Here is a 24,493-nt window from a genome sequence, read left to right on the forward strand (position 1 = left end):
ATGACCCACCAAGGATGGACAAGGACCGAGACCGCATGGCTGCAAGGATATTAGACCTCACCCTGGAGATCATCTCCTTGATAACTGGAGAGGTGAGAGTCTCCCATAACATCACTCTTATCTCTAGTAATAAACCAGGGAAATGACTGGAAAGGTGAAGGATTCTTAGAATCTCTGTAGTGATCGGCGTCTCCCCATACACAGGATTACACAGTAGTGAAGAAGTCGTCTGGTGAGTGTGTGACACCCCGTGTGTCAGGAGGATGGAGCAGGACCCAGAGCCCCATCACCGAGCCTCCACCTCATTCCCTGATACATGAGCAGAAGATCCTAGAACTTACCACCAGGATCACTGAGCTGCTGAGCGGAGAGGTGAGCGCTGCTGGGAATGCTGGGACATTATACAATAACGCCAAGGGAGGGGTCTGGTAATGACTGTATCCTTGTGTTATGAACATGTTCTCTCAAGAAGGAGCAGAAAAACGAAAGCGCGCTGCTCTGCTATCTATAAAATTATTTATTAAAAACATACATAAAACACTATAAATAAAAGGCTAGCTATGCGTTTCACCTTGACACCACTGAAACGCGTAGCTAGCCTTTTATTTATAGTGTTGTATGTATGTTTTTAATAATTTTATAGATAGCAGAGCAGCGCGCTTTAGGTTTTCTTTCTCTGCTCCTTCTTGAGTGAACATGTTCCTATGCGTATTCCGGATTCCATCTGGAGGATCCTGGCGAACAAGCGGAGCAGCCTGACCTATCCTCTCTACAGGAGAGACCATGCCATTTCCTAATGTTGTGCCTGGATTTGCACAACATTATTCGGTAAGGTATTCTCACCTTGAGTCCCCCTATTGTTTTTGATTTTGTATCCTTGTGTTGTCAGGTTCCTATAAGGTGTCAGGATGTCGCTGTCTATTTCTCCATGGAGGAGTGGGAGTATTTAGAAGGACAAAAGGATCTGTACAAGGACGCCATGATGGAGAATCACCAGTCCTTCACATCACCGGGTAAGAGGAGACCTTCCATGACTGTAGAGGGGAGAACAGTTTTGAATTAGAGTGCGGATTTAGATCTACATACCACAGATTTGGCTGGGGCTACTGCTAAAGGAGCACTTGCCCTTTAATCCATATGGACGTCACTGCAGGGGAACCACCAGACCACTACCTTTGGAAGTAGTCTCTGTTCAGTGGCTGCTGACCAATTAGGATCAAGAGAAACCATTGAAAACCACAGGGATCAGTCAGAACTGTAGGTACGAGACAAGCAAAGGCAGGGAGCGTTTGCACAATGCAGTAAACGGTGCAAAGATCAAGGCAGGCAGCACAGGGTCAGTATTACGAACAGACAGAGGTGAGTAAATGTGCAACTGAACTTAAGAGTGCAGCTCCTTGGCCGGAAACTAGCAACTAGAACTATCCCAGGGAGGCTAGCCATAGAGTGGACAGATTAGGGCCACACATGCTGGCCCTTTAAAAACCAGAGGAAGCACATGCCCTACAGGAGGACAAAGCCACTGCAGCCAAAGAGCTGGCCACAGATGAGCACACAGTGGACAGAACATTGAAATGTCAACAACTATGGACTACAGGAGCGGAAAATCAGGTAAGCGCTCTAACGGCCGTCAAGGAACAAGGAGATGTCAGCAGCCACGGACCGGCCACCATCACAGATTCACTCATCACTGGACATAGACAATGTATTCAGTCGCTGTGTGTTTTTCCTACAGATGGATCCAGTCAGAGAAATCCACCAGAGAGATGTCCCAGTCCTCAGTATTCCCAGGACTGTCCAGAGGAGAAACCAAATATCCCACTGGATCATCAGGTAGGTGAAGCTGAGGTTTCTACAAATCCTCTATAGACTGATGTAATGGAGCTTTCTACTGCCCCCCCCCCCCCCCCAGCAGCAGTGGAGTATACTGTACTCTGTATTTCATGTTATTGTTGTTTGCAAATGGTTTCTGGTGTCATAAAAGATTGTATTAACCTCTTCCTGACCAGGGCTGCACTAGTACGGCGCTGGCCCGGTCTTTAAAGATGGAGCCCGCTCTTGAGCAAAGCGGGCGCCATAGTCGCGGGGTGCCTGCAGTTCCATACAGCAGACATACGGTCTAATGTCTGTGATCAGTGATAATGCCGTTCACAGACATTAATCCCCTCAGATGCTGTGTTCAAATGTGACCGCGGCGTCTGAGAGGTAAAAAACCCAGAAGCACGCGCTTTCTGGGCAGGAACACTTTTCCCTGGCTGAAATCAGGGAAGGCGTCCCATAGTAGTAATAGGCCAAAACGGCGGCTCGGATGCGGACCCAAACGGTTGTGTGCATGAGGCCTAAGACGCACGTTTTAGAGGAGGAAAATAAGAATAAAAATATTTTTCATCAGACCTCAGATCAGACCCCCATGTCACTAAGATCCCCATTCAGACCTCATATGAGACCCCAATGTTAATAAGGCAAAAAAAAATATATCAACTCACCTCTCCTGCTCTGGATGCCGCTACTGCTCCTATGATTCAGTGCTTTTCCTGCTGCACTGTGCTTTGACCCGACGTCGCACAGCGTTAGGTCACAGAGTATGTTGACGTCCTCACGCTGTGCGCAGGTCACAGCACAGCGCGCAGAGCCTTCAGGAGAAGACCAGGAAGCGGGGAGTACAGAGCAATTACAGGAAGAGCTGTATTCACCGCTCCCCGATCATCCTGTAGTAATCGGTGCATCTATAACTTTTCCAGCTTCCCACTACATCATATGCAATATTAAATAGTGCCACTAGAAAGTACAACTTGTTCCACAAAAAAAACAAGCCCTCATACGGCTCTGTGAACAAAAAATAAAGAAGTTATCGCTCCGGAAAGGCAGGGAGTGAAAAATGAAAACGGAAAATCTCTGTGTCCGAAAGGGGTTAAGCCGTTCAACACAGCACAGTGTGTTTGTTATGCAATCGGGTGTGGACCCACTGCGCCACTGACTGGCTGTACTCTGCAGGGACGTAACTACCTGGTCTTCACTAGAGCCTCTGATGGTGAGGATAGGCTTAAGCCGTTTGGATAGTTGTCAGGTGCCACTCCAGAGCAGTCCCCGAGTCAGTGGCAGCTGACCAGGAAGTCAGAGTACCCGGTGCGAGCACCGAGGGGACGTGCGTGGCCAGGAGGATCCGGGACTAGACAGACAGCGATCAAGAAAGATCAGTAAGCGAAGTCTGAGGTCAGAGGCAGGCGGCAAACAGGCAAAGTCCATAAACGAGATGCGAGGTCAGAAGCAGGCCGCAAACCGGCAAAATCCAGGAGTTCAAAAAACAGATTTTCGATACTGAGCTATTCATATCATCATATCTGTCTCCTTTATTTAATTAAAAATATACTAGTTTTACCCCTGCCTGTCCTTTCATTTTTTTAATAAAAATCGCTCTTATTTATCTGCTAATTACCTTCATAACGTGCCCAAGGGGCTGTCCCTCCGGCCGTTGGTGCCCAGCCGCTCTCCTTCTCTTGGATCCCAGCGCCGCCCCGCTGTTAATTATTCACTCCTCTCCTTGGCTTTTTTTTTTTTCGCTGTGCACTGTAATCTCGTGCATGCGCCGATGTTACACACGTCCTGGCAGCAACCACACGTCCTGGCAGCAACCACGTTGACAAGTCGTTTTTTTTTTTTACACAATAAAAGCACACAGAGCTATGGGGACTGGGTATTGTGGATGTGCTAGCGGCCATCTAGCAACCCATGTCCTCAGCTCTATACACAAAATCCCGTTGACAGGTTCCCTTTAACGCGTTGTACTGCATCAATATATAATATCAATTTACTCAATGCATTTTACTGCGTTGATATGCCATTGTATATTGTCAATACCAGTGTGCAGTGTTTTTGTAGAAGGTAAAGGATGTTTAATTGCACCTCTGTCAGTTAATAATGAGGCACATGGAAGTCTAAATTCATAAAACCATGTGCTTCACATTAGGGCTGCAGTAAACGATTATTTTAGAAAGCGAGTAGTCTATCGATTATTCTAGTAATCTAATAAGAAAAAATGAATTAATAGACTGTTTTCCTTAAAAACTCATCAGACCCCCTGCCATCAGTCCCCAACACCCTTACCCCCCCCGTGCGATCAGCCCAAGTGCATAAGCTCCGTTCCCCCAGTTCCCTTTGGCGCTGCCCCCCCAGTGCCATCAGCTTCCCCCCCCCCTGGTGCCATCAGCTTCCTCCCCCCCTTGGTGCCATCAGATTCCTCCCCCCCCCCTTCGGTGCCATCAGCTTCCTCCTCCCCCCCGGTGCCATCAGCTTCCTCCCCACCCGGTGCCACCAGCTTCCCCCCCCCCCATCCAGTGCCATCAGCTTCCTCCCCCCCCCCCCCCGGCGGTGCCACCAACTTCCTCCTCCCCCCCGGAGGTGCCTTCAGCTTCACCCCCCCCCCCCCAGCGGTGTCACCAGCTTCCTCCCCCCCCCCGGCGGTGCCAGCACCTTCCTCCCCCCCCCCCGCGGCGGTGCCAGCAGCTTTCCCCCCTTCCTGGCGGTGCCACCAGCTTCCTCCCCCCCCCCCCTTCTGGCAGCAGTCAGCCAATAGCAGGCCACAACGGGAATGAGCCTCCCTAGCCTTAGGGTAAGTATAACCTGTATGTGGTGCCCAGGCATTATGGGGGTCGGCTAAACCCCTTTAATAGTAAATGATCCCATCATGTACCTCGTCTACACCCTATGTTGTCCATTATGTAAATAGGTACAACGAGTTAATGTTAATGTGAGGTACATGGCGTTATTAATTTCAACGTCCATGTGCCTCATATTAATAGTAAGTAATCCCATCATGTACCTCACATTAACCCCATGTTGTCCATTATGTGAGTATGTTCATAGTAGGGTTACTAATAATGTGAGGCACGTGGCATTATTAATTTTGAACCTCCATGTAGCCCATTATATGAGGTACATGATGGGGCCACTGTTACTACAGTCCTGATCAAAAGTTTAAGACCACTTGAAAAATGGCAAAAAATCATATTTTACATTGTTAAATCTTAACAAGGTTCCAAGTAGAACTTCAACATGCAACAAGAAGAAATGGGAGTGAGACAAAACATTTTTTTTAACATTCAATTAATTGAAAATAACGATTAAACTGAAACAGGCTGTTTTTCAGCTGATCCAAATTTTTGGACGTCATGCCTTTAAAAGGCCAAATCTGTGCAAAGATGTGGATTCATTGTCATGTTCTGTCAGGTAGTCACACGTTGTGATGGCAAAGGCCAAAAAAACTCTCCCTTTTTGAACGTGGTCGGGTTGTTGAACTGCATAAGCAGGGTCTCTCACAGCGCGCCATCGCTGCCGAGGTGGGACGCAGTAAGACAGTCATTTGGAATTTCTTAAATGATCCTGAGGGTCATGGAACAAAAAAGTCAAGTGGAAGACCCAAAAAAATGTAATCAGCACTGAGCCGGAGGATCCAATTGGCTGTCCGTCAAGATACTGGACGATCCTCGACCCAAATTAAGGCCCTTACTGGTGCTGACTGCAGCCCCATAATCATCAGACGACATCTGAGACTGAAGGGCTTCAAAAACAAAAAACGTCTTCAAAGACCTCGTCTCCTTGAACGCCACAGAACTGCTCGTTTGGACTTTGCAAGAGAGCACCAAACATGGGACATTCAAAGGTGGAAGAAAGTTTTAATCTCTGATGATTTTTTTTTTAACCTTGATGGTCCTGATGGTTTCCAACATTACTGGCATGACAAGCAGATCCCACCTGAGATGTTTTCTATGCGCCACAGTGGAGGGGGCGCCATAATGGTCTGGGGTGCTTTTTCCTTCAGTGGAACAATGGAGCTTCAGGAAGTGCAGGGGCGTCAAACGGTCACTGGCTATGTCCAGATGTTGCAGAGAGCATTCCTCATGACTGAGGGCCCTTGTCTGTGTGGTAACGACTGGGTTTTTCAACAGGACAACGCTACAGTACACAATGCCCGCAGGACAAGGGACTTCTTTCAGGAGAAACACATCACTCTTTTGGCCCATCCTGCGTGTTCCCCTGATCTAAATCCAATTGAGAACCTTTGGGGATGGATGGCAAGGGAAGTTTACAAAAATGGACAACAGTTCCAGACAGTAGATGGCTTTTGTGCGGCCGTCTTCACCACTTGGAGAAATGTTCCCACTCGCCTCATGGAAATGCTTGCATCAAGCATGCCGAAACTAATTTTGGAAGTGATAAACAACGGCGGAGCTACTCATTACTGAGTTCATGTTTGGAAGTTGGATTTCTGTTTTGGGGGGGGTTTAGTTTTTTTTTTGAGGTGTGGTCCTAAACTTTTGATCAGCTGAAAAACAGCCTGTTTCAGTTTATTCGTTGTTTTCATTAAACTGAATGCTCAAAAATGTTTTGTCTCACTCCCATTTCTTCTTGTTGCATGTTGAAGCTCTACTTGGAACCTTGTTAAGATCCAGCCATGCTAAATAGGATTTTTTGCCATTTTTTCAAGTGGTCTTAAACTTTTGATCAGGACTGTATTAATGTGAGGCACATAGAAGTACTAAGGTAATAAGACCCTACTTACATTAATACGGGCACACAGCATGAGGCACTTACATGTAAAAACAGCAGGAAACTTCTCCTGCATAAAGATCCTCCTGGCTGTTTTAGGTTAAACGAGCTCTGATGATGTCATCACCCCATGAACAGTAACAAGTGGATGTTTCTCAGTCACATAGAGATGACGTCATCAAAGGTCCTTTAACTTATCAGCATTGAGGACCAAGGTGAGTTTATCTCTCTCCTGCCCTCCTATTCGTCCCCCTCCCTCTCTCCCTGGCTCTCCCCCATCGGGCCACCGAATCTCTTTATTGGTGGCTGTGGCTGACCGTGTCACAGTGAGGAGGGAGGGACGTTCTCCCTTCTTCTCCACTGTGCAGCTGCTTATGAGAACATGGTGTGCGCTGATTTTTGCGCGCACCATGTTCACTGATAGTGACAAATACTAAGCTGGACAATAGCGAAAAAATGCCAATCCCGGTATCGAATCAGGTACCAAACTATCGAAGAAGTATAGAGACTTCGATACTTGGTGCAACCCTGCTGGGGGCACTATAAGGGGGCGTGTGTCCTACTGGCACACATGAGGGCTTTACTACAACTAGGGCTTTATAGGCAGGCATTATTAGTTCTGTGGCACATAAGGGGGCACATTTACTACTGGAGCACACTGGGGGCTTTAATACTACTGGGGCATTATGGTGGGCTTTAAAACTACTGAAGGACACTATGGAGGGCTTTATCACTACTGGAGCACAATAGGGGGCATTAGTACTACTGGAGACTTTATAGGCGAGCATTTTGGTGTGCTTTATTACTACTTGGGGAACATGATTATTAGTATGGGCACTATGGGGGCATTATTACTTCTGGAGCACAATGTAGGACATTTAACTTTGGGGTACTATTACTACAAAGGGCAATGTGGGAGAGAATTATTATTATTGGTGGAACTTTTGGGTGCACTGTTACTGTGAGGGGCACCGTGGCACAGTATTGGCTTAGCACAATTATTTTTGGGAGACACTATGTTTACGGCACTATTATTGTCAGGGGAATTATCTGCTGGGTGCAATCATTTTTTAGGTCACTTTGTGTGGCAATAATTATTTAATGGGGCTCTCTCTGTGTGGTACTAGTATTTTCAGTGGGACTATCTGTTTCTGTAGTATAGTATTGGGGAGCATAGCAGGTAGTGAGGGTGGCAGAATAGGGTGTTGAGAAGGTGAGAGGATGATGGAAAAGTAGGAATCTAAGATTTCCGTGTGACAAACTATGAGAACGTCAGAGGAGACATCTGTGGATGTAAGAGGTATGTGGTGCTGTATTCTCCTGTAAGTTTGGTAGGGCGAAATGTAATTTAAAACGTAACGACCACCCATCATGGATCCTAATGTGGTGTCTGTCATTTTGACAGGAAGATTAGTGTTGCATGATGCACTATTCTTTCTGTCAAATCTGAAGGAATTGCTGACAGAGGCTCAGAACAGATCCTGCTTGAGAACAGCCTTATTTGGTTACCATTTATGACAATTCGCTTCCTTGGGGGCACTCGGCTCAAACTTCTTGACACTACAGGGTACTTGACAAGAAAAGGTTGAGAACCACTAATTTAAAGTGACCTTTCGGTCTACTAAAAGCTGTCACAGGCCGAACAAATGCAAATCCATGACTCACAGGTGACGTCCCCACTGATTTTAGTTGTTCACTTTCCTTTTCTTCTCCATTTGGTCCAGACCAACACGTGCAGACATCTTTGGCCAGGGGTGTGCAGCCTTCGCTTCCACATTAGAAGACACCAATATTAATAAATTGCACACGGTAGATGGTGGGCCTATTTCATATTCCGCATTAGATTCACGTTACACCTCTGACTGATTCATTCCATACCCACCCTCTATAGCAAACAAATCCCCTGTCCAGCTTCTCCTATAAAACTGCCATCCTGTAGCTTCTACCAATACTGTGCCTGCTGCTGCTTCATGTGCCCACATTATGTTTTCTTTTAAACTGCTTAGAATGTCATAAAATTGGTGCCAGGGCCAGATCTACTTCTGTTTTGATGAGCTCGGGAACTGGTGATGCCACTGAAAACAAGTTTGGCTGCCGCTAGCTCTGTGCGAGCAACTCATGTATGGCTGTTTTTCTCCACAAGGCCAACACACAAAACTGATCTGCAAGATTAGGGTTTTCCTCATGGCAGATGGCATTTTCACACCCAAGAAGGCAAAATTGTCCTACACAAGTTTACAAAACATTAGCTTTCTCAAAATAAATCGGGCACATGAATCACACATGTGGTGGTAAACTGCTGTATGGGCACACGGCAGGGCGCAGAAGAAAAAGAGCGCTGCATGGTTTTTGGAAGGCAGATTTTGCTGGACTGATTTTTAGACATGTCCCATTTGAAGCCCCCCTGATGCACCCCTACAGTAGAAACTTTTAAAAAGTGACCCCATTTTGGAAACTACAGGATAAGGGGACAGTTTATTGGTATTATTTTAGGATACATATGATTTTTAATTGCTCTATATATAATGTTTTTTGTGAGGCAAGGTAGCCAAAAAATGGCTGTTCTGGCACCGTTTTTATTTTTTGTTTTTTACAATGTTCATCTGAGAGGTTAGATCATGTGCTATTTTTATAGAGCAGGTTGTTACAGATGCAACAATATCAAATATGACTACTTTGTTTGTTTCAGTTTTACATAATAAAGCATTTTTGAAAAAATATATATTTTTAGTGTCTCAATATTCTGAGAGCAATAGTTTTATTTTGTGGGCGATTGTCTTATGTAGGGGATCATTTTTTCCAGGATGAGATGACTGTTTTATTGGTACTATTTTGGGTTGCATATAACTTTTTAATCGCTTGGTATTACTCTTTTTGTGATGTAAGGTGATAAAAAATAGCTTTTTTGGCTTTTCTTTTTTTTTTACGGTGTTCATCTGAGGGGTTAGGTTATGTGATATTTTTATAGAGCAGGTCGTTATGGATGTGGCAATAACTAATATGTATAAATTTTTTCATTTAAGTTTTGCACAACAGTGCTCGAGATGGCGACCAAAATGGTCACCAATGCGCCTTAAAATTTGCAGATGGCGACAAGACTTTTTAGTCTTGTTGCTATTTGCGACAGGGCTGCCACGCTGTAGCTGAATATTGCGGCAGGGCATGGGAGCCAATAATTCCTTGCCCCGCCGCCCCAGTGCAGGCGTTCGCTCAGCAGCACAGGTGAGAAGGAAGCAGTCTCTCCCTCTTATGCCACTGCCACCAATGAAAAGACAGGGGGGAAGAGGAGAGGAGGGGCTGTGGCCACTGCGCCACCAATGATGTTAACTCACCCATTAATTCAATACCGAAGGCGGGTGCTGGCTGCAGAATCACATAGCCGCAACCCGACCTCTATGACAGGTAGCAGCGATCCGCGGCAGTTAACCCCTCAGGGGTGCTGACTATGTGATTCTGCAACCAGCACCCGCCCCCCAACCCCAGTATTAAAAACATTGGTGGGGCAGTGCGCCCCCCCCCCCCCCCCCCAAGTAATAGTCATTAGTGGCAGTGGCCACAGGGTCCCCTCCCCTCCTCTTCATTGGTGGTGCAGTGGCAGTTGTGATCGGAGCCCCAGCAGTGTAATCCTGGGGCTCCGATCAGTTACCAGGATGCTACTAAAGCCCTGGCTGCCATGGTAATCTCCCTGCTGCTGTGTGCACAAAGCACAGGGCAGCAGGAAGAGTGGGAAGTCCTATTCACCCTAATAGATCTCTATTAGGGTGAATAGGACAAGGGTTGTAGCCCCTAAGGGGGCTAATAATTAGTAAATAAAAAGTGTAAAAAAAAAAAAAAAAGTTTCAAAAAACACAAACACCAAAATATTAAGTATAAATCGCCCCATTTCCCAATTTTACTTACATAATATATAAACCATAAATAAACATATTACATATCGCCACGTCCGAAAAGTCCAAACTATTAAAATATTAAAAATATCTCCTATGCTGTAAACGTCGTAAAAGAAAAAAAAAAATAACCGTGTCACCTTGTCCCCCCAAAACATAGGATAGGACTGTTCTATTATGGGCTGGACGTTCCATAAAATGCGGAATGGTGTTTCTTTTTTTTTTTTTTTCGAATAAAAATGTTGGTATCGTGACACCCCTAATATGTAGTGCCTGCTCATTACTGTCTTTTTTTTAAATTATAATTATAAATATTTTCAAATTTTTCAGTTTAGGAGCCTGTTTATTTTTTTTAGTCTGGAGCACTGCACAATAAAAGTATTTTTGAAACAAAAAAATGTTTTAGTGTCCCTACATTCTGAGAGAAATGTTTTTTGTTTTTTTTTGGGCGATTGTCTTATGTAAGGGCTCATTTTTTGTGGGATGAGGCGACTGTTTGTTACTATTTGGGGGGCATACACTTTTTTGATTGCTTGGTGTTGCACTTTTTGTGACGTAAGGTGACAAAAAAATTTTGGGACCGTTTTTATTTACTTATTTTTTTACGGTGTTTATCTGATGGGGTAGATTATGTGAAATATTTATAGAGCTGGTAGTTACGGATGCGGTGATACCTAATATGTATGTGTTTGTTTGTTTTTTTTCTATTTTTCATTATAAAATCAGGGGAAATATGCATTTTTTTTTTACTTAAAATTAAAAAAAATTATAATTATAAATAGGGATGAGCAAATCGACTTCAGATGCTTCATCCGAAGTCAAGTCGCATAAAACTTAGTTTTAATACTCTGGTTCCTTGGAACCAAACCCGACTTCTGTATCAAGGTAAAAATGAATTACCAAAGTTATTACACAAAGTCTCGCGAGACTTCGCAAAGTGCTAACTTCGGCTCATTAGAGCCAATATATTCTAATACTCCCGCTCCGTACAGTAATAAAGCGAAGTTTTATGCAAATTGACTTTGGATAAGGCATCCAAAGTCGATTCGCTCATCCCTTATTATAAACACTTTTTTTTTTTTTTACTTTATTTCTGTCTCACTCTGGGACTGCAACTTTTGGGGGTCTGAACCCCTCTGGAATGCATTACAACACATCTGTATTGTAATTGCATTGCCTGTTAGTGTATTACACTGTGTAATATAATAACATTTGCCTAGGAGACCCCGCCTGGGACTGAATCTCTTAGGCTTCCACAGAAGGCAGGTCCCGATGTCTCTGCAAGGCATCGGGCTGCCTTCTCACCCATAGGGTCCCCGTCACCACAGCATAGGGACCTGATGAGATCCCTCACCCGCCTCAAACACGATCTATGACCACTGCCTAGAAAGGGTTAGTTCGGCAGCATCAGCGTTTACAGCGATGCCGGTTGATACAGCAGGGGCCCAGCTGTCAGTGACTGCCGGGTTGCCGTCCTATCAGCATGACATAATAGTACGTCAAATGGTCACTTGCCGCTATGATGTATTATTACATCATATGTCAGGAAGGGGTTCAAAAGACTGTTTCTTAACACCATCAATAATGCATTTACCCATAGCTATATATACACTACTCACAAAAGGTTAGGGCTATTTGGCTTGTGAGAATGCACTCTAACCTTTACAGCTGAACTTAATATGACCTTCCCTACACTTCTGAATGCACATGTCCAACTGTTCAATGTTTCAGTGCTTTTTGCACAACTTGCTGTTCTCTAACAAGGAGCTTAACGGCAAAATTCACAGCAGGTGTTTGATCCATGAATAGCCCAATAAATTTCCTGCTTCAATTAGAATTGGTATGTAAACAGTCCTCCTCATCATGCTGTAAACATTTTGACATAATGAGACCAAGATTACACCTAACAATTCATCAACAGTACCTCGCCATTGCGAGGCTTCAAGCGGGATGTTCTGAGGTGGAAGTGGCCACTGAGCTTAGAGTGTCACAGAGTGTCATCAGAAGGCTGCAACAGAAATACAGAGAGAATGGAAGAGTCACAGAAAGTCATAGAAGTGGATGTCCTTTGGCCACATCCCACACTGATGACCACTTGATTGTGAACAATGCCTTGCGGAACCAGATGATGAATGCCACACAATTCCAGGCATAGTTAAGAGAGGTGAGAGATAATTAAGTGTCATGTCAGACCATTTAAAACTGTTTACATAAGCATGGTCTGCGTGCTGGGCGACCTGCAAGGGTACCTGACTACACCACCAGGCACAGGCGTCATCGTCTTGCATGGGCCAGGTAGCATCTACGCTGGACGAGGGACCAGTGGGCTTCAGTGCTGTTCACTGATGAAAGTCAATTCACGCTGAGCAGAAATGATTGCCACCAACGATGTTGGAGACGTCAAGGAGAGCGCCATGCATCAGCCACAGATGAGCCTTTGGTGATGGTGGTGTTACAGTGTGGGCAGGTGTGTCTAGTCAATATAGAACTGCCCTACACTTTGTGAATAGTAAAGTGACAAGCCCATACTACTTGAAGAACATCATTAATCCAGTCATTGTGCCTCTGCATGAACAACACAGGACCTCTGTCGCTGATCTATGCTGGATAAGGGACTAGTGGGACTTGGTGCTGTTCACTGATGAAAGTTGATTCACGCTGAGCAGAAATGATGTCCGCCAACGATGTTGAAGACGTCAAGGAGAGTGCTATGCATCAGCCACTGTTGTCACCAGGCGAGCCACTGGTGTTAGTGTGGGCAGGTGTGTCTAGTCAATACAGAACTGCCCTACACTTTGTCAATGGTCCAGTGACAAGCCCATACTACTTGAATAACATCATTAATCCAGTAATTGTGCCTCTGCATAAACAACACAGGCCTAATGTCATCTTCATGGAGGACAATGCACCAGCTCATCGAGGTTGTATCATTAGGGAACGGCTGCTGGAGACTGGGGGACCTCAAATGGAGTGGCCTGCACTTTCTCCAGACCTAAATCCCTTGAAAACCTATGGGATAAGCTGAGTTGCCGTGTAGAGGCTCGTAACTGTGTACCCCAGAACCTCAATGACCTAAGGGCCGTGCTTCATGAAGAGTGGGATGCCATGCCTCAGCAGACAAAAAGTCGCCGTGTGAACAGCATGAGACGTCGTTGTCAAGCTGTAATTGATGCTGAAGGCCACGTGATAAGTTTTTGAGACATTTGTAAGACATTTTTATATATAAATATATACTATATATAATACACCCTCTTATTGGGTCTGATTTGAAGGTTTGATGCAATAAATGAGACACAAGAGTGAGCGTATAAAAAAAAAAAGAAATATTGTATAGTGTGAAAAATGTATACTACAGTTGTTAATATTGATGAGTATATATGGAGTTACAGTGGAACAAAGACAAATAAATATTACATATAGAGAGATTACAACCAGCGAGGCTTATACACATAAGAATAACTACAGTTACAAATTCCGGGATACAATATAATATGCTACTTTAACTCAACATTAAAATTCCGTACAATGCAAATTCCTTAAAATATAATTTATAGTTACCACACATGGGCCTCCAATCCTCGTCTCTCCTCTGCCCTCTCCTGTCCTCTCTTCCTCCATCTTCCCCCTAGGCCCAAAGCATGGATCTTTTATCCCTTGAAAGCTGTTAACGCCCCATATCGGTTATCCAAGAATCTGTGGGCTTTCCCAGAAACAGAATCTTGGTTAACCAGTTAATTTACCATTTTATGACACTTCGTCCCTATTCACACATTTTGGGCACCTTTTGATCTTTACCAATCAGCATATGTAAAGATATGAGTATTACACTCACCGGTAATCCGGTTTCCTGGAAGTCTCCATGACAGCACAAACTGAGATTGCCTTCCTCTAATAGGACAGGAAAAGACCACACAGAGAGGTTAAAAACCCCACCCCACCCCTCATCGCCAGTGTATTATAACAGGACTAGGACAAGGGGTAGAACGTCGAAATAGTCTATTGACAAAGAAAAAACAAGGGCGGGACAAAGTTGTGCTGTCATGGAGACTTCCATGAAACCGGATTACCGGTGGGTGTAATACTCATTTCCCCAGTCGTCTCCATGACAGCACAAACTGAGAACTAACAAAGTAACTTAGGGGGGGACTACAGCACCTAGGACCTTACGTCCAAAGGCCAAGTCCTCGTCAGCAAACACATCCACCCTATAATGCTTGGTGAAGGTGTGGGCCCTCTTCCAGGTAGCTGCCCTGCAGATCTGTTCTAACGAAGCAGAGGCTCTCTCAGCCCAAGAAGTGGAGACCGATCTAACTGAGTGGGCTCTAAGGGATGGAGGAGACTCCTTTCTGGAGGCTTTATAGGCCTCGGAGATGGTGCATCTAATCCAGCGGGATATAGAGCTCTTAGCTGCCTTCTTACCCCTATTTGGACCTGCAAACTGGATAAATACATTTTTGTCGATACGCCACTCCTCTGTGGCGTGTAAATAATGAAGACCTGAACGCCTAACGTCTAAATTGTGGAATCTAGATTCCTGCTCGTCTTTAGGGTTAGGAAAGAAAGACGGGATAACTATATATTGCGACCTATGAAAGGAGGAGACCACTTTGGGGAGAAAACAGGGGTCTAATTTGAAAACTAGCTTGTCGTCTAGCACCTTGAGGAAGGATTCCTGTATGGACAGAGCCTGGAGCTCGCAAACCCTCCGTGCGGAGGATATGGCCACTAGGAAGATGGTTTTCAGAGTGAGCCACTTAATAGATAGGGAGAGAAGAGGCTCAAAGGGAACATCTGACAGTCCTAAAAGGACGGTGTTGAGGTTCCATGGTGCGACCATATTCCTGACTCTGGGATTTAGTCGATCTGCCGCTTTCAGGAATCTACCCAGGGGACCTCATAAAGGCTGGTATTATAGAGGGCCCCCAAGGCCGACACCTGAACTCGCAATGTGTTAGGAGCAAGACCCAAATCCAACCCATCCTGGAGGAATTCCAGGATAAGAGGGATATTAGGGGTGGACTGGTTGAACCTGACTCCGCCCCAGGAGGCTAACTTTCTCCAAACCTTGAGGTACGCTTTGGAGGTGTTGGACTTCCTACTGAGTAAGAGAGTCTTAACTACTCTTTCAGAGAGCCCTAGCCCTAGCAAGAGGGATTGCTCAGAATCCAGGCGGACAGCTTGAGGAGGTTGGTATTGGGGTGCGGTATGGGACCCTGGGTTAGAAGACCCTCCTACGGCAGGAAAAAGATGGGATCTTCCGGGCTGAGGGACCTGAGGAGCCCGAACCAGCTTCTCCTGGGCCAGAATGGGACCACCAGAATCAGTCTGCACCTTTCGGACTGAAACTTTTGGAGCACTCTTGGGATTACTGGTATCGGGGGAAAGGCGTAGACTAGGCCAGTCATCCAGCTCTGGGTAAAGGCGTCTATTGCCACACATGGGTCTCTTCGATTGAGGGAGAAGAAATCCTGAACCTTGCGATTCTTTGCTGATGCGAACAGGTCTAGGATGGGATTCCCCCAACGATCCCGAATCTGTTGGAAGGCGGTTTGGGACAAAGACCATTCGCCTGGATCCAGACTTTGCCGACTGAGGTAATCCGCCTGGAGATTCAGGGATCCCTTCAGATGTACTGCCGCAATGGATTGTAGATTCTTTTCTGCCCAAAGGAAGATTCGGTCTGAGAGCCTCTGGAGGTGACAGTGTCTTGTTCCTCCCTGGTGCTGGATAAACGCCACCACTGTAGAATTGGCGATTTTTGGCGTGTATTTGGATGGACCTGAGGCCTTCCCAAACCGCACGGAGTTCTCTGTAGTTGGAGGACATCCTTCTCTGGTCCTCGGACCAAATCCCCTGAAAAGTCTCTGAGGCCGTGAGGGCCCCCCAGCCCCAAGAGCTGGCGTCCGTTGTGAGGGAAAGCACATCCTCCTGCCTCCATGGGACTCTCGTTTCCAGGTTCTTGGTCTTGAGCCACTAGCCCAGTGAAGCCATTACCTCCCGGGACACTGACAACCCTTGGTCCAGGGAAGATCGATACCTGTTCCATTGTTTTAGAACCAGCTTCTGTAAGGGTCTCATATGGAATTGGGCCCAGGCCACCGCAGGGATACAGCAGGTGAGATGGCCCAGCATTTCCATGCCCTGCCTTATTGAGCAATGGGACTGCTTGGTAAAGTGGAGGACCCTTGACCTCAGCTTCTGTACCGTTAGCGGAGGGAGAAAGGATTTTTGAAGAGCTGAATCCAAGAGAATACCCAGGAATACCTTCCGATGGTCTGGGAACATGTCGGACTTCTCCCGGTTGACCAACCAGCCCAAGTTCTGGAGACGCAAGAGGACCACTTGGATGTGTCTGTGAAGGAGATCTGAGATTTCCGCTACTATTAGCAGGTCGTCTAGGTAAGGGACGATTATTAACCCCTCCTTGCTTAGGGAGGCTACGACATCCGCCATAACCTTGGTGAATATGTGGGGTGCCGATGATATGCCGAACGGGAGGCACTTGAACTGATAGTGGAGGACTGTCCCACCTTGCTCCACCGCGAACCTCAGATATCTTCTGGAACGAACCTGTATTGGGATATGGAAGTATGCATCGGAGAGGTCTATTGTAGCCATCATAGACCCCCTTTTGATGAGCTTCACCGCTGACTTGACGGTCTCCATCCTGAACTTGTGGTAGGTGATGTGTTTGTTCAGGGGTTTTAAATTTATGATCGTCCGAAAATTGCCATTCGATTTCCAGACCAGGAATAAGGGGGAATAGTGACCCCTCCCCAATTCTCCGTCAGGGACCCTTTCTACTGCCCCCAGGCGTAATAAGTTTCTTACGCCCTCGGATAAGGGAGACTCGAGGCCCCTGGTGAGCTTGGTCAGGACGAACCTCTGTGGAGGAAGGGAATCCAGTTCTATAGTGTAGCCATGTTCTACGATGCCTAATATATACGGATCCGTGATGGTTTGTTCCCAAACCCCTAGAAAGGAGCTGAGCCTTCCTCCGACCGGGATGATGTCATTGTTTTGATGAAGAGGGAGAGGGATCTCCCCTGTTGGGATTAAGGAAAAAAACTTTTCCTCTCCCGCCTCTCGTAAATCCGTGACCCTCGCGGCTCCTCATATCGGCCCTGGGATCCTGCTGGGGCCTCCGAAAAAACTGTCTCCTGGACTTGGATTTGTCCTCTGGAAAGCCCTTCTTACGGTCCGTGGCGTTCTCAAGGAGCTTGTCCAGGTCGGACCCGAACACGTATTGACCGTGAAAGGGTAGAGATATCAGCCTGTTTTTTGATACGGTGTCGCCCGACCAGGCCTTAAGCCACAGTACCCGTCTGGTTGTATTGGACAGGACCGCCGTGCGGGCAGATAGCCTAACCGATTCTGCAGCGGCATCTGCAAGGAAGAAAGTGGCCTTCTTCAGAAGGGGAATACTGTCCAGGATCTCCTCCCGAGGGGCCTTATTCACTATATGGTGCTCTAGTTGTTCAAGCCACACTGTGAGTGTACGAGCCACACACGTCGCTGCTACCCCCAGTTTTAGGAGAGCTGCTGTAGCTTCCCAGGTTCTCTTGAGCAGACTCTCGGCTTTCCTATCTAGAGGGTCCTTGAGCTGCGCTGCGTCCTCAAACGGAAGAACCGTTAATTTTGCAACTTTAGCAACGGGAGCGTCCACCCTGGGAATGGCCTCCCAGTCGGCACAGTCCGCTTTGTCGAAGGGGTATCTCCTTTTGAGGCCCCGTGGGATAAAGGAACCCTTCTCCGGCTTCTCCCATTCTGCCCGTATCATCTTCTGGACGTTGATCGGGAACACCAATTTGTGCCTAAACCCCCGAAAATCCCCTCCTGGACTGACTTGGATCTCTTAGGGACCTCCATCTTAATAGTGGCCCTGATGGTTCGGATCAATTCTTCGATATCCTCTGGGTTAAAGAGGAATCTCCTGTACTCACTACTTTCCTCCAATTCCTGAGATCTAGTAGAAGTCCCCACATCTGACAAAACAGAGTCGGCCGAGTCCAGAGTAGTCAAGGCTTCTGGAAGAGGGTGGTCTGTGGCCCTGACAGGGCTGGGGTATAGGGGAGGCAGGGGGGTCCCTAGCGGCCAACACTGATTGGACCTCCGTTCTGATCAGAGTCTTGATCTCCTCCATAAAACTAGAGGACTCCGCCTTCACCAAGGTAGAGGTGCAGTCTTTACACAGTAACTTGGACCCTGAGGAAGGAAGGCGCTTAGAACAGACCCCGCACTTCCTGGGTCTGGATTTAACAGAGGAGGTAGACTCCTTTTCTCCCTGCAACACGCAAGGGAGGAAAGGGTCAACCACTGCAGGGAAAATATGCAGACTACTCACACCGCCCAGAGTGGTAGGGGGCTCAGGACCCGAGCCAGTGGTGGTAGGGGCGCTCATCTTCTCAGCTCCTGTCCACTTGCATTGCTGTAAGCAGGTAAGGTGAACCGTGGAGGCCTCAGAGCGGTCCGAAACGGCGTCCCTTTTTGAATTTGGCGCCGGCCGCGGCCTACGTGTCGTCACAATGCTGGCCACGCCTCCTGGCTTCCGACATCATCACCTGGCGACTGGAGGGAAGCGCGTCATAGCGTCGCTCCAGCCGCCCTACCGCACTGCTTCTAGCCCTCCTGGGCCGCCGCAGAGGGAACTTCGCCGGGATCACCATGAATGAGGGTGACCCGGGCATAGACCGCACCTGGAAGAGGGAAGAGCCGGACCCCGGAACCGACCTCCGGTCTAACAGATGACACCCCACCGTAGCAGGGTGCAAAGAAAAAGGTGAAAAAAATTTTAAAAAAAGGACTAGGGAACCCAGAAGAGCTCCCAGCACCTCTCTGGCATTCCTTCTTTGACAGGACAGGAAAAACACTGGCGATGAGGGGGTGGGGGTGGGGTTTTCACCTCTCTGTGTGCTTTTTTTCCTGTCCTATCAGAAGTAGGTAATCTCAGTTTGTGCTGTCATAGAGACAACTGGGGAAATATAGGATATTTCAAGACCTTTATCTGTAAGAATCGGAGTAAGACAAAAGGATCTAGATACATACTAATGAAGAACAATACATACAATCACCTACCCTTCTCTGATTCACACAAATAAATCCCTCATAATCTATACAATATTAAGCCCCATTCTTATCAGCAGTGACGGAATGGGGTGCCTAGGGCCCACCAGTAAAATTTATTTTGGGGGCCCACCATACAGATACATTAAAATATTACCTGCTCACACAGCAGAAATACGCTACCAGATGATTGAATATGGGGGTCCCTGCAGGTAGGTCTTGGAGAGAAGAGGACACTGGTGGCTTTCCTCTATACCTAGAAGTCATCTCAGCTCTGATCGTGTCTATAATAATAAACTGGGGAGTTTCTTTAATAATCAAGTTTTTTTTATATGTGCCACTTGTGTAGTGGGTGGCAGACTAGGGGCCCACCGGGGGATTTGCCTTTACACCTGTGGGCCAGTCCAAGCCTGCTTATCAGTAAGATAAGAACTGAGCTATAATGAGTTTTTATAATGTCAGAGACCAGAGATAAGGAGTCCGTCAGCTCCCCAAATGACGGAAAAGACAGAAAATCCAAAGGATACTTCTAGAGCATGTCAGCCCTGTACAGAAGACCAATTTTTAAAATGTATTTTTAAAATGTATTTTTAGCTCAAAATGAGTACAATGCAAAAAGTAAAAAAATTGCCCCCAAGGGTGTACATGGCCTTTAAAGCACTACTTCATGATATAATATCACTGAAGTGTGAACTTTTTAAGTTTTCCATAAATTTCACCTGAAACCCAAATATCCCTAACTGTTTGTGACTAGTCACAATCAGTGTCACTCTGACATTATTTAATATTAACAGACTTAAAAGGCAGAGGAGAGAGAAAAAAGACTAAAAAAAGAAAAACAAGAGAAGGAGACCTTAGAGTGTGATATACCAGTTTTCAGGCCAGTTCAAATACTTTTAAATGAGGTAGAATCGATTCAGACCCAAATAGAATACTTGGAGTGATTTGTTCGAATTAGACCCTAAACGAATTTCAAGAAATTAGCTCATCTCTAATTCATGTCTGTAGAAGTGTTTGATTTTCGCCTGGACATAAGAAAAACTAGCAGCGGGGTATATTTTTCTCATGTCTTTCATCTTGCAGGAAAGTTCTGGTGAAACGACGAGTGGACTTGAAAAGCCCATCTCAGTGACTGTGAAAGGTAAGAGCCTTTCATCAATCTTTTCTGATTGTGAATGTCTTTATTAATGGGACAATTGATAGGAAGTTTAATCATTAATGATACAATTAATATTAATAATTAATGTAATGCCATAATATCCCTTGATCTTCATTGGCACTGGTAAAATGTGACACAATGTGGACAGATAAAATCACAAACACAAAAATGATTGGAAAGTAAATGACGCTTCAGAATGAACCTGTGGTATGTGCACCCATGGGATACATGTTGTGTAGGGGGTATTAGCACTGTTCTTGCTTTAGTGCGAACATAGGAATTGACATGGGAAACTGAAGGTGGCACATTGACTTCTATGGAAGAGTGATGTGGGCATGCTCTGTGACCTGTGCAGTGGGGGGCTGAAGGTGGTGAGCTGTCACATCACATGAAAAATGCAACAAAACATTAAAAGTCTCAGGACTCTTGAGTGTTTGCTGCTATAGGCACAACACTATTTCTTGCAACAAAAGTGCTCGAGTCAGAGTGCTCCAGCTGTTCATATGACCTTGCAGCCAGGTTCCCACCTCTCAGTGGAGATCAGAAGTACAGGATGTAAGCATTCAGTCAGATTAGGGCCTGGTCCTAAAGATGAACTGTAGATAGCCGTTGAAATAATAACTGGAAAAGTGAAGGCATGTAATGATAATAAGAGAAATAAGGGGAGAAGGAAACTTGCAAACTAGCTAGTAAAAACGGCCATAACCGAACCAAACCTGCTTGGATGAGAGTACTTGTAACTTTAAAAAATTGGTTTCCATATCACGAGACCATCAACAATAATGAACAGGTAGAACTTATCTAAAGACCGATCAAATGCAATTTAAAATGGGAGAACCTCTTAGACAAGAGGGAGGGTTGCAAAAAAAAAGTTAACTAGTCCTCGGTCAGTGCTAGCCAGAATCACAGGAGATGTTGCAGCAAGTTCAGCTGGTGAGGACAGTTTAGCAGATCTCAGGAGGCCAAAGGATTTCTAGAGTGATGAGATCCAGCTAAGAAGGAAATTGCCAACAAGGGCCAGGCAGCCAAGATCACAGGTAGATCTTGATCCTGAAGGAATCCTGGATCTGAGAATAGATGAGCCTCGCCTATTTCCGACAATAAGGGCAAGGGGAATCCTAAAACAAGTCAACAAGTAGTTTTAGAATGACCCGTTGCACCAATAGGTGGTGGGGAAAATGTTGTAGGACATGAAACTTTGCTCCATTATAGGGCGTTTTGCAGAATCTGTCCTTTGGTATAGAAATATATCTAGCACCTTGAACATCTGGTTTAGGAGGACAGAGGGCTCTGTTAGCTCAGTTTAGCTCAATGTGTTTATGCAAGCAATACCCCAATAGGTTATTTAAGATGGTAGTTATCACATTTCCTAGCTTGCAATTGTCTCAGTAAAGCTGGGAAAATAATATAATTTTGTTTCATTTTCCAGTGGAAGACTGGATGAGCGACTCCTATGGATATCTCCATTTATCTTCCTATCATGAAGTAGAAGATAACAATACCACACAATATGATTCAATAACTCCTAATGTACCCTCAGTCTTTCACAGCAGAGATCTATCCACCAATACCACTGGTCACAAGAAACCTTCATCTAAGAAATTACTGATTGGCAAAGCAAGAACTAAGCAGAAATGTGGGAAAAAGATTTCTTGTGAGAAACATTTTAAAAAGAAATCTAATCTTTTTTTGCATGAGAGAAATCGCAGAGATAACAGGTCATTTTCATGCTTGACATGTGGAAAATCTTTTAGCATGAAATCCATTCTAGTTAGACATCAGAGAACTCACACAGGGGAGAAGCCTTATTCGTGTCCTGAATGTGGGAAATGCTTTAATCAGCAATCATCTCTTCTTTATCATCGGAGAGCTCACGAAAGAGTGAAGCCATTTCCGTGTCCAGATTGTGGAAAATGTTTTAGACAGAAATCAGATCTTTGTAGACATAAGAAAACTCACACAGGGGAGAAGCCATTTTCATGTCCTGAATGTGGGAAGTCTTTTAGTCAGAAATCACATGTTGTGGAACATCAAAGAATCCACTTAGAGGAGAAGCCATTTTTATGTCCACAATGTGGGAAATGCTTTAACAGTCAATCAAGTTTTTTTCGGCATCAGAGAACTCATACAGGGGAGAAACCATTTTCATGTCTTGAATGTGGGAAGTGTTTTAGTGAGAAATCAAATCTTGTTGCACATCAGAGAGCTCACACAGGAGAGAAGCCATTTATGTGTCCTGAATGTGGGAAGTATTTTAGGGTGAGATCAATGCTTAACAAACATCTAAGAAGTCACACAGGAGAGAAACCATTTTCATGTCTTGAATGCGGGAAATGTTTTAGTCAGAAAACAAATCTTGTTAGACATCAGAGAACTCACACAGGGGAGAAGCCATTTATGTGTCCTGAATGTGGTAAGTATTTTGGTGTGAAATCAATGCTTCTAAAACATCTAAGAAGTCACACAGGAGAGAAGCCGTTTTCATGTTCAGAATGTGGGAAATGTTTTAGCCAGAAATCACATCTTGTGAAACATCTAAGAACCCACTTAGGAAAGAAGCCATTTTCATGTGTTGAATGTGGAAAGTTCTTTAGTCAGGAATCAAATCTTGTTACACATCAGAGAACTCACACAGGGGAGAAGCCATTTATGTGTCCTGAATGTGGGAAGTATTTTGATGTGAAGTCATTGCTTATACAACATCAAAGAATTCACACAGGAGAGAAGTCATTTTCATGTTCAGAATGTGGGAAATGTTTTACCTGTCAAGCAAGTGTTGTTCGACATCAGAGAACTCACACAGGTGAGAAGCCATATTTATGTGCAAAATGTGGAAAGTCTTTTAGTCAGAAATCAAGTCTAGCTAAACATGAGAGAATTCACGCAGAAGAGAAGCCATTGTAATGTTCAAATTGTAAGACATGTGAGAGATGTGGAGCTTCATTGTGGGACCTGCTGCCTACTCCTTTCTTCTGTAGTATAACTTAAAGTGGTTGTCCAGTTTTCCATATTGATCACCTATACGGATAGGTCATCAATATTAGATCAGCAGGGGTCTGACTCACGGAAACCTAGACGATAAGCTACAAGCACTGCGGTCCCTTCATTGTTTGCATGCCATTGACACTGCAGGGATTGCGCAGTGCAATAATAGCTGCTTCATTCCATTCACTTGAATGGAGCGGAGCAGTGGTAGTTACACTGCACTTAATGCTGCAGTGTCTATGGCATGCATGTAAGAGCGAAGGGTCTGCAGCACTCGTATGGGAGACTCGCCAGGAGTCGGACCCCCAATGATCATATATCAATGACCTACCCTGAGTATAGGTCATCAATAAGGTAAACCAGACAACTCCATGAGGATCTGTGTTGTATTTGTACAGTACAGAAGTGAACTTAGAAGACCTGCACCAAACTATTGTGATATTGCAATCGCATTGGCACTGGCATTGTGCTCTCAAGAACAGGACCACAGCTGTACTACTGCTTGAACAACAGAGATCACTGATCACTGTTTAACTCCCTGTGAGCTATGATTAAAGGTGATGAGGGAAAGCAGTGGATCATTCTGTTTGACTTCATTTACACATCATAATGGAAATACTGAAGCAAAACTGTCATCTTACAGGTCAAAAGGGCGGAACATATTGTTTTAGGTTGTGGTCAATTTCTCAGTATGATTTCATAAGGAGAAAAAGGTTTTATTAAATAAAAAATTGTGTCTTCCAAAACCACAATAAATCCTTTCCCTGCCATGGACGTAACACAGGCTTACTACAAATAGCAGGATTTCAGCCTGTGTAGGAGCTACAGATGTAAACCAAGAGATGTAAGCTTT

At 45.3% G+C, this 24,493-nt stretch overlaps 1 protein-coding gene across 1 annotated transcript; it reads left to right on the forward strand.

Moving 5' to 3' along the window:
* The first annotated feature begins 289 nt into the window (after window positions 1-289).
* LOC120999675 (gastrula zinc finger protein XlCGF57.1-like) lies at window positions 290-24,493 on the forward strand. Its single transcript, XM_040430689.1, has 5 exons — window positions 290-442; window positions 877-1,013; window positions 1,736-1,833; window positions 20,580-20,637; window positions 22,085-24,493. Exons 1-5 carry the CDS (start codon window positions 432-434, stop codon window positions 23,557-23,559), a joined length of 1,779 nt encoding a protein of 592 aa, XP_040286623.1. The 5' UTR covers window positions 290-431; the 3' UTR covers window positions 23,560-24,493.

This window comes from Bufo bufo, chromosome 4, assembly GCF_905171765.1.
Source record: "Bufo bufo chromosome 4, aBufBuf1.1, whole genome shotgun sequence".
Classification (NCBI taxonomy): domain Eukaryota; kingdom Metazoa; phylum Chordata; class Amphibia; order Anura; family Bufonidae; genus Bufo; species Bufo bufo.